The sequence below is a fragment of the Hemibagrus wyckioides genome, linkage group LG22 (genome assembly GCF_019097595.1).
Source record: "Hemibagrus wyckioides isolate EC202008001 linkage group LG22, SWU_Hwy_1.0, whole genome shotgun sequence".
Classification (NCBI taxonomy): Eukaryota; Metazoa; Chordata; class Actinopteri; order Siluriformes; family Bagridae; genus Hemibagrus; species Hemibagrus wyckioides.
The window spans coordinates 14,347,071-14,361,249 of record NC_080731.1 but is presented as its reverse complement, the minus strand read 5'-3'; the positions used below and the strand labels follow the sequence as shown (position 1 = coordinate 14,361,249).

The following is a 14,179-nucleotide window of genomic DNA, read 5'->3' as shown; positions in this document are numbered from 1 at the left end:
TGACCCTGATGAGGACAAAACGTTTAGAAGACGAATTAAATAATTGATTAAGATTAATTTTAATTAATTTCCTTTATAATTCATTATGGCCTATAACTTTATTTCTTACTACTAGTTTTCATGTGAAGTTATCTATTTATACCAAACCACAAAAAAATATTTTTCATCAATGTATTGTAACATATAAACAATATATTCTTATTTCATTTTCTTTGTTTTCATTATCATAATTTTATAACATATTTATTCCCCCATATATATATATATATATATATATATATATATAAAAATGTCTCACTGTCCTTTTAAATCCCGCCAATCGGCTGAAATTGACTTCCGCCTTCGTCACGCGGTGGAGGCGTTACTTCCGGTTTGGAATAACAAGGAAGCAGAGGCTGTTAGAAAGCTCAGCACTGCTTGTTGACATGGTACGTGAACGAAAACAAACAAACAAACAAACAAACAAAACCGCGTGTTTAAATAAAACCCACACTAGTCCCACTGTTTAGCTTCTCTCTGCACTTCTTCTTCTTCCTCCGGCTGCTTGTGCTTTTTCTCCAGGAGACTAGCTGCACTACTTCTCCAGAGGAAATACTGTGTGACCAAAATGACCCGAAGTGACCGATGTTAAAGATTTGTGCACGAGCTCCACGGAGTGCTGTGACAGTCAGGGGTGTTAGCCGCTAAGCTAACTAGCTGCTGTGAACGGAGTGAAAGCAGGTGTTCTTAGTAAAGCGTGTAAAGTAGAGAGGCGCTAGGAGTTAGCAGGAGAGACTGAATGGAGAGACTCATGATGAGAGCTGCATCACACAGGCTTTGTTAGCTTTGTTTTGCTAACTCGCTACCACCCAGGTGTGGGATTTAGCTGTTCAGGAAACACTGTCTGGGTATTTAACTCTATTTAACGCCTCGTGGAGAGCATTTGTTGTGTATTTTGCATCGATTTCGATTGTTTTCATCTCAGCACGCAGTGCCAGTCATTCAGCCATGTACTGTTATTAGGCTGCAGTGAATAGTGATAGTGGTCAGTAAACTAGTGACTATTCAGACGGGATTAGGTTTTCATCCCACTTAAACGTCCTTGTGTATCACATGCAGCTCTTTATTATACGGGCTTTCTGTAGTATTTGTGCTCGTAGGTCACGTGACCATAACACGTACACATGCTTTACCTGTGCTAGGAAGTTTCCCACAATCCCCCGGAGGTGTCTCTTCTCTCACAGCTCCTTTAAAACGTCTTTAAACATTGTTATTGTTTTATTGTTTTAAACTCAGCTTTCCTGTCGGTCGATAGAACAGCTCACTTACTCGGAGTGAAAGGCGAAACCTCTTTTCCTTTACAGGATCTTTACCAACATGTCAATTCTGATGAATATATTTAAACCTTGGGGTTATGTTGTGTTACAGCAGGTAAAAGATGGTGTAATCTTTCCAGACGTAGGAACGCACAGACGGTATAAATCATTGACATGATTGATTCAGACTGGACTGAAATCCTGGACTGAAACCTTTAAGATCCACCTTTAATAAACACTTTACTCCACCTCCCACTGTTAACCTGATCCAGTCCGAATAAGGCTGAACCCTCGGGCTGTTGTTCATAGCACAACTGTTAAACTTTAGATTTGACATAAATCATTCATGCCTCATGACTGCACCTTCGATATCAATCAGACTTTTAGGAATGAATTTATAAAGCTGCTCACTTTTCACTTTTTGTTCTTTGTGTGTTTGTAGGCTACACTGCTGTGAGCTGCCTGAAGTGGAAGGTCCATGCTCGTCAAACCTGACTTTTTTCTGTTTTATTTGGCGTGGATAACTATGGCCCAGCTCGTGGCGCAAGAAGAAAAGGACAATGCTTCACTAAAAGGTAAACAGAGACCTGTGTATATATCTATGTCCAGAATGAACTGGCGGCTTCATTTTCCTCTAATTTCATATTTTTAGAATAAATTTCACTCGTTGTAATGTAAGAGTTTTGCGAAGATTGTGCCCTTTTATGATCTTTTATATCATAAAATATTTTCATTCAATCATCACATATTACCATCTGTACTGCTGGTGTTTGTTTTGATTTTGATTTTCTGCTCAGATTTGTTGTCCAGGATTGACTTAGACGAGCTGATGAAGAAAGACGAACCTCCGCTCATCTTCCCCAAGACTTTGGAAGAGTTTGAATATGCTTTTAATGAGCGTAAGTGCTGGTTATAACTGTGCTTTTTTTAAAATGGCGTATTAGAGCAGAGACACGAGGACTACATGCGTCATCTCCATCTCTAAACTCTGCAGTGATTTATTCACAGCAAACACGCTCCGTTCTGACCTTGGCTAAAACACTGCACGGTGCTACAGACGTCTTAAAAAAAACAAACAAAAAAAAAACTGCACACTTTAGCTAAACCTAATTAAATACCATAATTTCTTAAACTCCGGGGACCTGTATAGAAAACATGCTGTATATGATAAAAGATAATGGCTGTAAAGGAAATTTCAGGTGTAATTACTAATAGTAAATAACTATCTGAATTGTCTGACTGGTCATTGTGATTGTAGTTATAATCATAATAATAGAAAATTACAAAAGTATACTAATAGGACCAAAGTTAGAGACTGGACCTAAAACCCTAGATGATTTACTCTGTATTGTAGTGGCCTGATTTATGTCTAATGAGAAGTTTCTCAACAAAACAGTGAAAAAGACTAAGGCTCTACAAACACTGGGATCTACATATTCAGCTATGTACTTAAGGTATATTTTATGTATTATGCAATACACAGTTCATATTCAAATTTTATTAGTCACTGCTCCCTGGTCAGGGTGGCCAGCGAGGGTTATCCGATCTGCATCTTTGATTTTGGCACAGGTTTTCCCTCGGATGCTCTTCTGAAGCAATACTCCAGTTTTATCTGGGCTTGGGACCTGCATTAAGAGTTAATGCCCTCAGTGGCAGGTTTGGTTGCCTGCCTGATAATCGAACCCCGGGCCAGGTGATGAAAGCGAGACCACCAAGGACATGAACATGTATTTTAAAAGTATATATAAAAAAAAAGCATAAATACATGATGATCCTTAATCAGATGAGCTCTAAGATCGTCAAAACAACCATTTAATCACACAGAGGATGAACATGGCGGTTATGATGCACTCAGTAATTCCACTTCATGGCACTTCAGTCGGATTGTGCACAAACATAAATAATGTGTTACACTGTATACTCAGAATAAATAGTAGGCTGGTAATTAAGCAGCACTTAAACTGTGCTGCACTGTTCAAGGTTAAAAACAAGTTTCGTTCATTTCATAGCCAGGGTCTTTGCTTTGTGTGGGTTTGATGAAACGATCTTTGGGAATAGGTCGGCTATCCACGGTACATCTCGGAACATTTCAGTATGTTTTATACCACAGCACCCCTGATGTCTTCGTTCTGGTTGCTCAGAAGGTCTTCATTAACTTTGTGTAACAGAACCTCTGACAATAGTGCCAGCTCTACAGGTTTAAATGAATGTACATTATTGTTTCTATAGTAACAGTGTAGACAGGGATTTTTATGGAAGATGTGATGTTTGTGCTGGGAAATTGATTTTCTCTGAGGAGAGGTTCATTTGGAAGGAGTTTCCAGTCTAAGGGCTTTATAATAGTCAGTGTTAAAGCTGTAACTTTAAGTTTTGGGAAAGTTTTCAAGATGTAGCGTAAGGCTTGTGAGGTAGCGTCTGTTTATAGATGTTATAAGCAATAACATGAATTAACTTGTCTCGCAAACATCATTATGATCTCATTAATCTGTTAAAAATGCTGTGGTGATAAGAAAAATTAAACACTTGCAGTTGGAGGGAAATAATCGAATTCAGAGAGGTAACAGAGAGGTCTGCTTTGCGTCAGGTCGCATCACATCACCCTGTCATTGATTATTTTCCTATAGCAGAACCCTGTGTCATGTTTTATTCCCTACTTCTAAGCAGATAGGTTTGTTTACACGACTAAGCAAACATTATGCATACAAGCCCAGCAGTGTACACAAACACACACACAAACACACACACACACACACACACAAAAATGTTGCAGAGAATTTATCAGCGTGGGATATGAGCATGCAGCTCATTGAATGTGATCTATCCCAGCTTAGGAACACACAATGAGTCACATCCACCAACGCAATAGCAGCACCTTATTATACATGAGAGGTTTTCACACATGAAGTAGTTCCCCTGGGTCAGTGTAAACTCCGGGTCAGTACAATCCTGGGTTATGTTATTTGACTGTTTTACATCACTCCTACTTTACCTGGAGTTAATCATTTCCCCTGGCTGTTTGTACTCTGTATCACACTGTACCTTCCTAAACCCTGGCTTGTTCTGATTTGCATATTTGCACCATCAACAACCATGATTGGATAAATACAGTGTATGACCACTTTAAATAACAGCTTGTCTCATGCTTTACATACTTTTACAAAAAAAAGCACAGGTTTAATTGTTTTTGGTCTTTTTAAGATTGCCGTGTAGTTGACCAGCCGTCTGTTGATATCCAACGTCAGCCTGCTTTAAAGTGTCATGTATTTCACCCTCGCTGTGAAGTGTGAAAAGCCTAATGTCAGTAGTTTGCATAGTGTAGGTGGTCAGTTGTAGATGGTCCCTTGTAGATGGCCTGTTGTAGGTGGTCAGTTGTAGATGGTCCGTTGTAGGTGGTGAGTTGTAAATGGTCTCTTGTAGATAGTTCCTTGTAGATGGTCCATTGTATGTGGTGAGTTGTAGATGGTCCCTTGTAGATGGTCCACTGTAGATGGTCCCTTGTAGATGGTCCACTGTAGATGGTCTCTTGTAGGTGGTCAGTTATAGATTGTTCCTCTGTAGGTGTTCAGTTATAGATGGTCCTGTGTAGGTGGTCAGTTATAGATATTCTCTTGTAGGTAGTCAGTTGTAGATGGTCAGCTGTAGATAGTCAGGTGAAGGTGGTTAGTTGTTGGTCACAGGTCACCTTGCATCCAAACGTAAACATCAGCACTCCCACATTCCAGTTTGACATGATGAGAGTTTGCAGGGCCAAATCCATGTGTGACTGGTTTCGAAGAGTGTGATAGAAAACTGGGACACTTTGACGTGACTCGAAATCTTGTGGGATTATTAGGAACAGCAGGTGAACCACTGAAATAGGCCTCACGAAGTGTCGCTGAATTGCACACCCAGTCAGTGTGAGAGTGGGATACAACTGACAGGAACTATCTCAGGACTCCGCTGGCATGCTTACCTGACAGGATTGGCTCTGTTGTTAAGTCACAGGGAGGTGGAACTAAGTAGAACCGACACATGTGACTCATTTTTGTGTCGGGGGAGTTGATTAATTCTCACCGATGGTAACTTTTATTGCTTTTATTACGCTTGTTTTAATTGCATACCAACCTTGAATGGAAGACTGGGAGAAAAACTGTATTTAAAAAAAAAAGAGGCAAAAGTTTGTAGACTCCAGTGCTGAGAGATGAGAGGGAGTAAACGTCCTCATTGGCCATTGACGGCAGCGTCTTGGCTCTGATAGCGCTGTCTGTTTGAGAGTCTCCTGAGTCACTGGCAGCTGAATGGACAAGTTGTGCATGCCATGGGCTGTCAGTGGCTTACTCAGCCTTGCACTCAACTTGACGGCCACATTTGCATAACCTTGCTGCTCGCTCTAAAAAGCCTCCTGTCGCTGCCTTGAATACTTCATTTCAGTCACTGAAAATATACCACTACTATTTATTTATTTCTTTACACATTTGCGTATTTCGCCGCATTTAATCCGTTTGCGAAGCGCTTTTTTCCCCCAGATCAAATGAAGGCATCGTTGCCAAGGCCTGTAGCCCTGAGTGTTAATTTGAATGGTGCTCTAATGAAGCAGCCTATAAAATACTTGCGCATGTATTTGCAAGAGAGAAGTTTTTCAGAATCCTGCTGCATGATGGCTTCATCACAGTTAGCCTTCAGCTCGTTCATTACTGGAAATCCAAGGTTATGTACACCTAATTAAGCCAAAAAAATTGAGAACAGCATGCTAATTACGCAAGAAAGAAGAAAAAGTTGAGGAGGCATATTCCTCGGAGAGTCGTTGATGTGAGGGCGATGGAGCTGAACCTCCGCCGCACACGAGCTTTCATTAGATCCCTGTCTTCTTTCTGTTAGACGCTGGCCTTCCTAGCATTGTGCTTCACTCCTCTGCACATGCATAATCAATTCCTGCAAGATCCCTTTTTCCTGTGTGTGCCCCCGCTTTTCTTTCTATTTGCACCAAAAAAAAAACCCTTCTATTAGGAGTGGACGCCGTTTCAGTGGCGCATGCTGATGAATGGCCTTTTAGCACTACATGATGTTGAACAGCTAACAGCGAGGGCAAATACAGTAATACTCATCGAGTTAGCCGTGCTGGATTTATCGCCTGCTAACTGTGCAGAAGTACCGGGGTTTGAAAACGAGCCGAATAAAAAATGCTTATGCAAACGTTTCTCTTTGGAAAAAAAAATTGCTGTGCAGGGGTAATTGAGAAAGTATGAGGCCCTTGGGCTGTTTGGGTTAAGTGTGTATGCTTTGAGTCTTTTAGCTTTGTGCGTTTGCAATCAGAGAGGTCACAATTAGATTTAACACTGTATTGGGCTTCATTTCATTATCCAGTCGTGTCATCATAAGGATAGATGGGACTATATCTCAAGAGCCGAGTTTTCAGAAGTATTACGCACCCCTCGCTCGGCTGCTGGAGTTCTCTCATGAGCCGATATAATACTTCTGGAGAAAGTTTTAAAAGTACTTTGTGCTTGTAATGATTTTATTCAAAAACTTTTGTTCCTTAGAAAGTTAACCTTTTGTAGTATCATGGCAGTTTGCGCTCTGAATGGAACTTTTGGACTTTGTATAGAAATGAATGACTTGCATCTTTGTGTGTGTGTGTGTATATATATATATATATATATATATATATATATATATATATATATTACTGAAGCTTAGTCAGTTACAAGATACAACACACACACAAATATAATATGTATAATATATGTATAAAGCATAGTTGTGGATTTAACCATATTTACATCAGTATTTCCATCACAGTTCACATGTGCAAACTGGCAGTAGATAATAAATATGATGTACCTTGAGAGTCTAGAATAAAAAAAGAAATAAAAGAAGTAGTTTAATACAAACATAATACCAGGGTTGGGGATTTGATTCCCACCTCTGCCCTGTGTGTATGGAGTTTGCATGTTCTTCCCGTGCTTTAGGGGTTTCCTCCAGGTACTTCGGTTTCCTCCCCCTGTACACACGTGTGTTGTGAGTGGTGGCTCTAAACTGTTTGTAGTGTGTGTGTGTGTGAGATTGTGCCCTGGGATTGTTTGGCACCACGTCCAGGGTGTTACCCGAGTCTCCTGGTATAGACTCCAGGTTCCCTGTTAATAAGCGCTACAGAAAATGGACGAGTGGATAATTAAAGTGTTTCAGTAAATAATGATAGAAGCACTGTTAACAGTGCAGAAATGCTGTGTGCATCCCATACTCTTCTTCACCCTGTTCCTGTATCTTCATGTAAACAGTGATTGGTTGTTAGTTAGTGTGCACTTGTTTACCTCCAAGGCCTCTCGCCAGCTGTTTAACCGCTCCAGCACTTGGCTGTACAGTCCGGCCTTGGCGTCGCTCTGGCATTGGAGAAGGGTCAGTGTGAATGAAGTTCTCTGGCCTTGGCTCAAATCATCCTGTTGAAGGCCTCGCGTAGGAGGGAACAGTTGTGGTGGTCTACACACACACACACACACACTCTCGCGCTCACACTCACGCGCACGCCCTTGGAGCTCTCAGGTGGGAGGGGAACACGGGCACAGACAGAGAGAAAGAAATGGCCGAGAGCGGCCCTGCCACACCAGATGTCTTATGCAGGAGCGCCAGACGTCCCAGAAGCCCATGCGAAAGGGAAGCAGAGAAGCGTTAGCCATCCTCAGGCCTTGTACCTGCCAGATGGGGGACGGCAGCCAAACACATTTAATTGCATGAGACAAGAGAGATGCACATCAAGCAGGCCTGAACCGAAGCTCGCAGCTCGTTCACTGCATCTGACTGGCAGCACACAAGACGATGACTCTTAGCGCCATCCGTTTCAACGTCTCGCCCGTTATTGGCTCATCATCCAAAAAACAAAAAGCTAGTGCTACAGTTTCATTCTAAATGTTGTCTGTTAGTGATGAGTGTGTTAACTGTGTCATGCTGCACTGACCAGGTGGAGGATTGCTTAATACCAAAATAACACGTGACCAGGCTTATAACACGACCAGATTAGGCGTTTTGTCACGTGACTGTGATTTGTGCTGATCAGGATTAACCGTTCAATCAACAATCAGGATTTTCAGGGTTTTACACACAAAACCTTGCAGGAAACAAAAATTAAAAAGTGAAGACAAACGAAAAAAAAAACAAAACCACAAACACACCAGAGTGAAAACATTCTTTAAAAAAAATTGCAACTAGTAAAAACAGTGATTTTTCTGTTCCCAGTATGATTTCAAGACAATATAGCCTTAATCTATACAATTTTTTTTCCAGTAGGCCTAAATCCCTGTACAGAATTTGTACACATCTGGCTGGAAAATTATGATGTAAGATAGATGCCATAGCCAGGGAATTAAAGCTGGAGCAGTGGCAGGGAAATCCGTGTAGAAAGTATTGTTCATAGCACACGATGGTTAACTGTTTAAAATAAATACACATCTTTCTGCTAGAATGCTGGGATTTTCTTTTTTCTAGGTTTCATATAAACAGGGTAGATTATGATATGTAACGTATGTTTCATCCTCACCAGCTTCCTGCTGAAATCCAGGGCATGGTACGCTGGAGCAGGAACCTAAAAATATCATTTCTGTTCAGAAATAAATGAAATCATTTCTTTTTGCTGCTTATAAATATATGAACACAGCTGCAGACACAGTATAATCAAGCAGCTGTGGGTTTGTAATATTTGGAAAATGGTAGTGTAAGAGGGAATAAAACACACTGGGATGCTGTTATGGGAAAATCCGCTTCATTGATTAGTTTCCGATATCAGCATGCTCCGTCATGTTTTGTTCTTTACTTATTAATATATCAGTGGGGTGTAAAGTCTAAAAACCAAAATAATTGATGAATTTTCTGACAGTCAAGCTCCAGACAGACATGAGAGACCTTAATCTGTGTTCCTGTCTCGTGTAGATGGCCAGCTACGACACACAAAAACCGGAGAGCCCTTCGTCTTCAACTACAAGGAGGGTATGCACAGGTGGAACCAGAAACGATACGAAGCTCTGGGAGAGGTAATTTCCACCTTCACTCTGTCTCGTACAACATCGTGTTCTGTCACTGTAATGGTTTCATAATTTGTTGGCAAGTTTATCCATGTAACATACTCACACACGTGCTCAGTGGAATCTCATCTTTTCTTTTTTTTTTTAAGACCTGGTAGTTAAAAATAAGGGAGAGCGCTGCGACTTTCACTGGATTATTAGATGAAAAAAGGATTTTTGGTAGTGTGTACTATTAGTGGGGAACTTTGATGATGGTTTTGATGCATCTCTGTTTCCCAGGTTTAATAACTTTGTAATTGGATTCCCTGCAGTAATTGGAAGCGCTCTCTGGAACACTGCAGATCTCTCTCTTTTTCTCTCTCTTTCTACACACACACACACACACACACACACACACACACAGTAGAATGACTCTAATAAACTCTCACACTTTACCCTTTTCTAGCTCCCTCTTCTCTCTTTCTGTTGTGCTCTCTACCTCTGTCTCTCTCTTTTTTCATCTCTCACTTTCTATTAACTCATTTGTTCGTTGCTGACTTCCCTAAACACACCGCTTCAGTGAGGGGGAAAAAAGTCCTATGTGCCTCTTAAACTCCAGCTTCTCATTGTGTGTCATTAAGAGAGAGAGAGAGAGACAGAGTGAGTAAGAGACAGAGTTAGTAAGAGACAGAGTGAGTGAGAAAGTGTGAGTGAGTGAGTGAATGAGTGAAAGAGTGAGAGTGATAGAGTGAGTGAGAAAAATGATGAGTGAGTGACAGACAGAGAGAGAGAGAGTGAGTGAGAATTATAATGTTTGAGTGAGTGAGTGAAAGAGTGAGAGAGTGTGTGTGAGAGAGTTAGAGTGAGTGTGTCTGTGAGAGAAAGTGTGAGTGAGTGTGAGAGAAAGAGTTAGTGAGTGTGTCTGTGAGAGAAAGTGTGAGTGTGTGTGAGAGAAAGAGTTAGTGAGTGTGTGTGTGAGAGAGTTAGAGTGAGTGTGTCTGTGAGAGAAAGTGTGAGTGTGTGTGAGAGAAAGAGTTAGTGAGTGTGTGTGTGAGAGAAAGAGTTAGAGTGAGTGTGTGTGAGAGAAAGAGTTAGTGAGTGAGAGTGAGTGTGTGTGAGAGAGAGAAAGAGTGAGGGTGAGTGTGTGAGAGAGAGAAAGAGTGAGTGTGTGTTGTTTTTGCGCTCTTCTTTGTAATCATCTCTGCCCACTCTTATATATTAGCCCTGCCCTTAAACAGCTGTACACTCATATCCAGTGTGTGAGGCTGTGCTTCTGAACTGTGAGACTAGGAAAAGCAAACACACAACAACTTCTCTTTAAAAGTGTTTCTGAAACTTCTTTATTCCTTTAACTAATTTAACTGTGTTTTGTTAGTGAGGTCTGAAGTTGCAAAGTTTGTCTAAAGCACACTCACGGCACCATCATGACTATAAAAGGAATAAAAGCAAATATAAGAGGAAAATCCTCAGCATCAGTGTGGTGTGATATGGAGCTATAACAGTAGAAAAACAAACTCTTCTGAAGACTTCCTAGAAATTGAGTGAAAGTGTCCTGACAGAATCCTTCATCAAATCAACATATATATATATATCTATATATATATATATATATATATATATATATATATATATATATATATATGTATGTATGTTGATATATTTTTATGTAGATATGTTTTTCTTTAATAAACCATGTTATTTTAATCCATTCATTATTATTCTATAAATATAAAATGTTCATATTATATTTTATATATATATAAAATATAATAAGTCCATTCTTTGCAACAAAAGAAAAAATAATAGTGCCCCATGAATAAGGGAAGAGTTATGCTAGGTTCACACACAGCTCACACTGACCATTTTCATTAAGAGTCTCCAAGACTTCAGTCACATAGATGTAGGTGAATGGGAGTGAAGACGCTAGGTGGCAAAGAGCACACTGTTTCTCCTTCATCTCTATGATCTAAGTATCTACACTAATGATGATTAAACTCCAAAGTTTCCTCCAGTATGCTATGGCAACCAGTAGTAGGAACTCCTACAGACTACTATTGTACTACTATTTTAAACCGTTTATTAGTAGCCCTAGACTAATACAGATCACAGATCTGCCGTTACACCTGTCAGCATGTGACAGCAAGGAATTAGTGTCTATAATGCACTCCGAACCTACACTGACCTTATAGTTTCTCATAAGCCCTAGGTTGCTGTTGTAGAAAGGACATTAATTAGTTACATTTATATTATTTACTGTCCAGTGTCACCCAAATGAGGATGAGGTTCCCTCCTGAGTCTGGTTCCTCTCAAGGTTTCTTCCTCATATCATCTCAGGGAGTTTTTCCTTGTCACCGTCACCAGACTTGCTCATTAGCGATAAAATAGAGATAAAATAGTAACTTTACTTTGTTGATCTTTCGGCTGCTTCTTACGTGTGTGAGGGGTCGCCACAGTGGACCAACTGGTCCGCACATCAACTTGGCACAGGTTTTACGCTGGATGCCCTTCCTGACACAGCCCTCCCATTTTATCCGGGCTTGGGACCGGCACTACATCTAGTGGCTGGGGTCAGGTACTGGCTGGGAATCGAACCCGGGCCTTCCACATGATAGGCGAGAAACCTACCACTGAGCCACCAGTGCCCTAAAATAGTAACTTTACTTTAAACTTTATAATTTTTTTTCCTTCTCTGTTCCTATACTTCTGTAAAGCTGCTTTGAGAAAATGTCCATTGTTAAAAGCGCTATACAAATAAACTGAAAAAAAAAAATACAGTATATACAAGTACGTGTGAAGGAGTTGTTACTATAGGAACGGTATTTCATTTATAGTCAAAGATGTTCTTATAGAAGATTATCTAACACCTACTGATCAATCAGATTTGAGAATTCAGCAGTGCTGTGTCGAACACGTCTGTCCTGCCAGAAACCGCTGTAGACTGACTGATGCTTACACTCCACACTGTATGCTGTTCACATGATGTCTGGTGGGAAGTCCAGGTCAGGTTGAGGTTTTGGTTGAGGTAGTGTGTAATGGAGTGGAGTGGAGTGGGTGTCACCGTCAGCACACTTCACTTTGGGAAATGGACACTTCTCGTCATCGTGCCCTGCTTAAGTACAAACCCGAAAAGCGTTCGTTCCCAGCGCATGCAATATGCATGAGCTAATCAGAAGTGTGCGTTTGCTTAATTACCTTTGTTCGTTTGCTTCTGCTCTGTTTGGCTGTAATTGTTCTGCTTATTCTTTTGAAGTTCAAAGAACAGAATAGTACTTGTTTAGGATTACCTGTGCGCTTTATTTCTAATCCAGGTACGCTCCTTAGAGAAACAAACCTTTTATAGAAAGCCTGTCTTTCTTTCGCCGCATGCTTCAGAAACCAGCACAACAGCAGTACGTGAGCACACCATCAACTGCAGGATGTGTGATTTATAGGCGTGAGGCTTCCCTCAAACTAAAACAAGCAAAAAAAAAAAAAAAGTCATATTTTTGTGTATGTAGTTTTAGGCTTCTTCAGATAATCAGCTGTGGTATTAGTGAGCTTACACTATATTGCCAAAAGTTTTGGGACACCCCTCCAAATCATTGAATTCAGGTGTTGTTTTTGAACAACGAAAAAGGTGTTCTATCAGGTTGAGGTCAGGACTCTGTGCAGGCCAGTCCAGTTCCTCCACACCAAACACTCTCATCCATGTCTTTATGGACCTTGCTTTGTGTACTGGTGTACAGTCATGTTGGAACAGTAAGGGGTCATCCCTAAACTGTTCCCATAAAGTTGGAAGCATGAAATTGTCCAAAATGTCTTGGTATGCTGAAGCATTAAGAGTTCCTTTCACTGGCACTAAGGGGCCGAGTCCCACCCCTGAAAACAACACCTGAATTCAATGATTTGGAGGGGTGTCCAAAAACTTTTGGCAATATAGTGGCTAATTCAATGGTTCGCTAGTTCGGTAGTTAATTTCCGTTCATATGATTTGATTGTATACCACTGTGGAATTGTTAAACTTTTCTTTAAAAAACTTGGAGTTAGTGTTTACATTTATCACATAAAAAGTTCACACTCATTTATCAACCTGGATAGGAATGAGTTCATTCAGAAAGTGTTCACAGAAACCTTTACTCAAATAAGTGTAGTAATGTAAAAAGTTTAGAAAAACATCTCCTGTTCAACTCTGTAAATCTTCACGTTAACGTGAATCTCAGTAGATTATCTTCTGATCTTATATCTTCATGAGTGACTGCAGATGTATATATGGACGTGTATGGGTTATGCTGTCAAGTTTAATTAATGTATATATTTTAATTGCGCACACGGATTTAATGCAGATGTCAGTCACAAATTTCAGTTCATCAATTAAAACAGACATGCCTTCACACTGCGACAAAAAAGTAATGGCACCCTGTAAAAGAAGGAAGAGTTATGGATACAGAGACTTGCGCTGACATGAGTGACGGTAACCGCTGGCAACTAGATATGGGTGTGTCCTTTCTCTTTCTCTCTCTAAGAAATTTGTATGTGTTTTTAATGTAAATCAGCATGAGCCTGGGATTTTACAGACGATGGAGATTTTAATCACCATGAACATGAAACTATGAAGAAAATCAGTGTTACTTTTCTTTTTTTTCTTTTTTTTATAAATCTGGCAGGAAGTTTTAGTTATGGTTTTAGTTATTTAGTAATGGATTGTGTAAATATTTACACCCAAATATAGTACAGTGATGAGAGATGAGTGAGGTTGAGTGAATGTGATTCTGCAGCTGGCTTATCACGATTTAATTATTTTATGCAAAGGTTTCAAGCTTATAGTCTTGACTGTGAAAGGAAAGTCTCTTCTCTTGTATATGACATGCTGAGAATCTGTGAATATATAGTTAGGATGTAAATAATGATCATTATTTTAGCCACTATGCTGCGATC

General features: G+C 40.1%; 1 protein-coding gene across 3 annotated transcripts in view; it reads left to right on the top strand.

Annotated features, from left to right (window-relative positions):
• The first annotated feature begins 327 nt into the window (after nt 1-327).
• Nucleotides 328-14,179, top strand: part of fam172a (family with sequence similarity 172 member A) — a 170,980-nt gene continuing 157,128 nt past the window's right edge. Inside the window, exons 1-4 of one of the 3 annotated variants that reach the window (XM_058374805.1) lie at nt 328-428; nt 1,738-1,870; nt 2,093-2,194; nt 9,195-9,295. In XM_058374805.1, coding sequence (XP_058230788.1) covers nt 1,774-1,870; nt 2,093-2,194; nt 9,195-9,295 — 300 coding nt within the window. In that variant the 5' untranslated portion in view covers nt 328-428; nt 1,738-1,773. Of the gene's footprint in view, nt 429-526; nt 888-1,737; nt 1,871-2,092; nt 2,195-9,194; nt 9,296-14,179 lie in introns of those variants that run through there. The other 2 variants (XM_058374806.1, XM_058374804.1) reach the window with 2 other exon arrangements.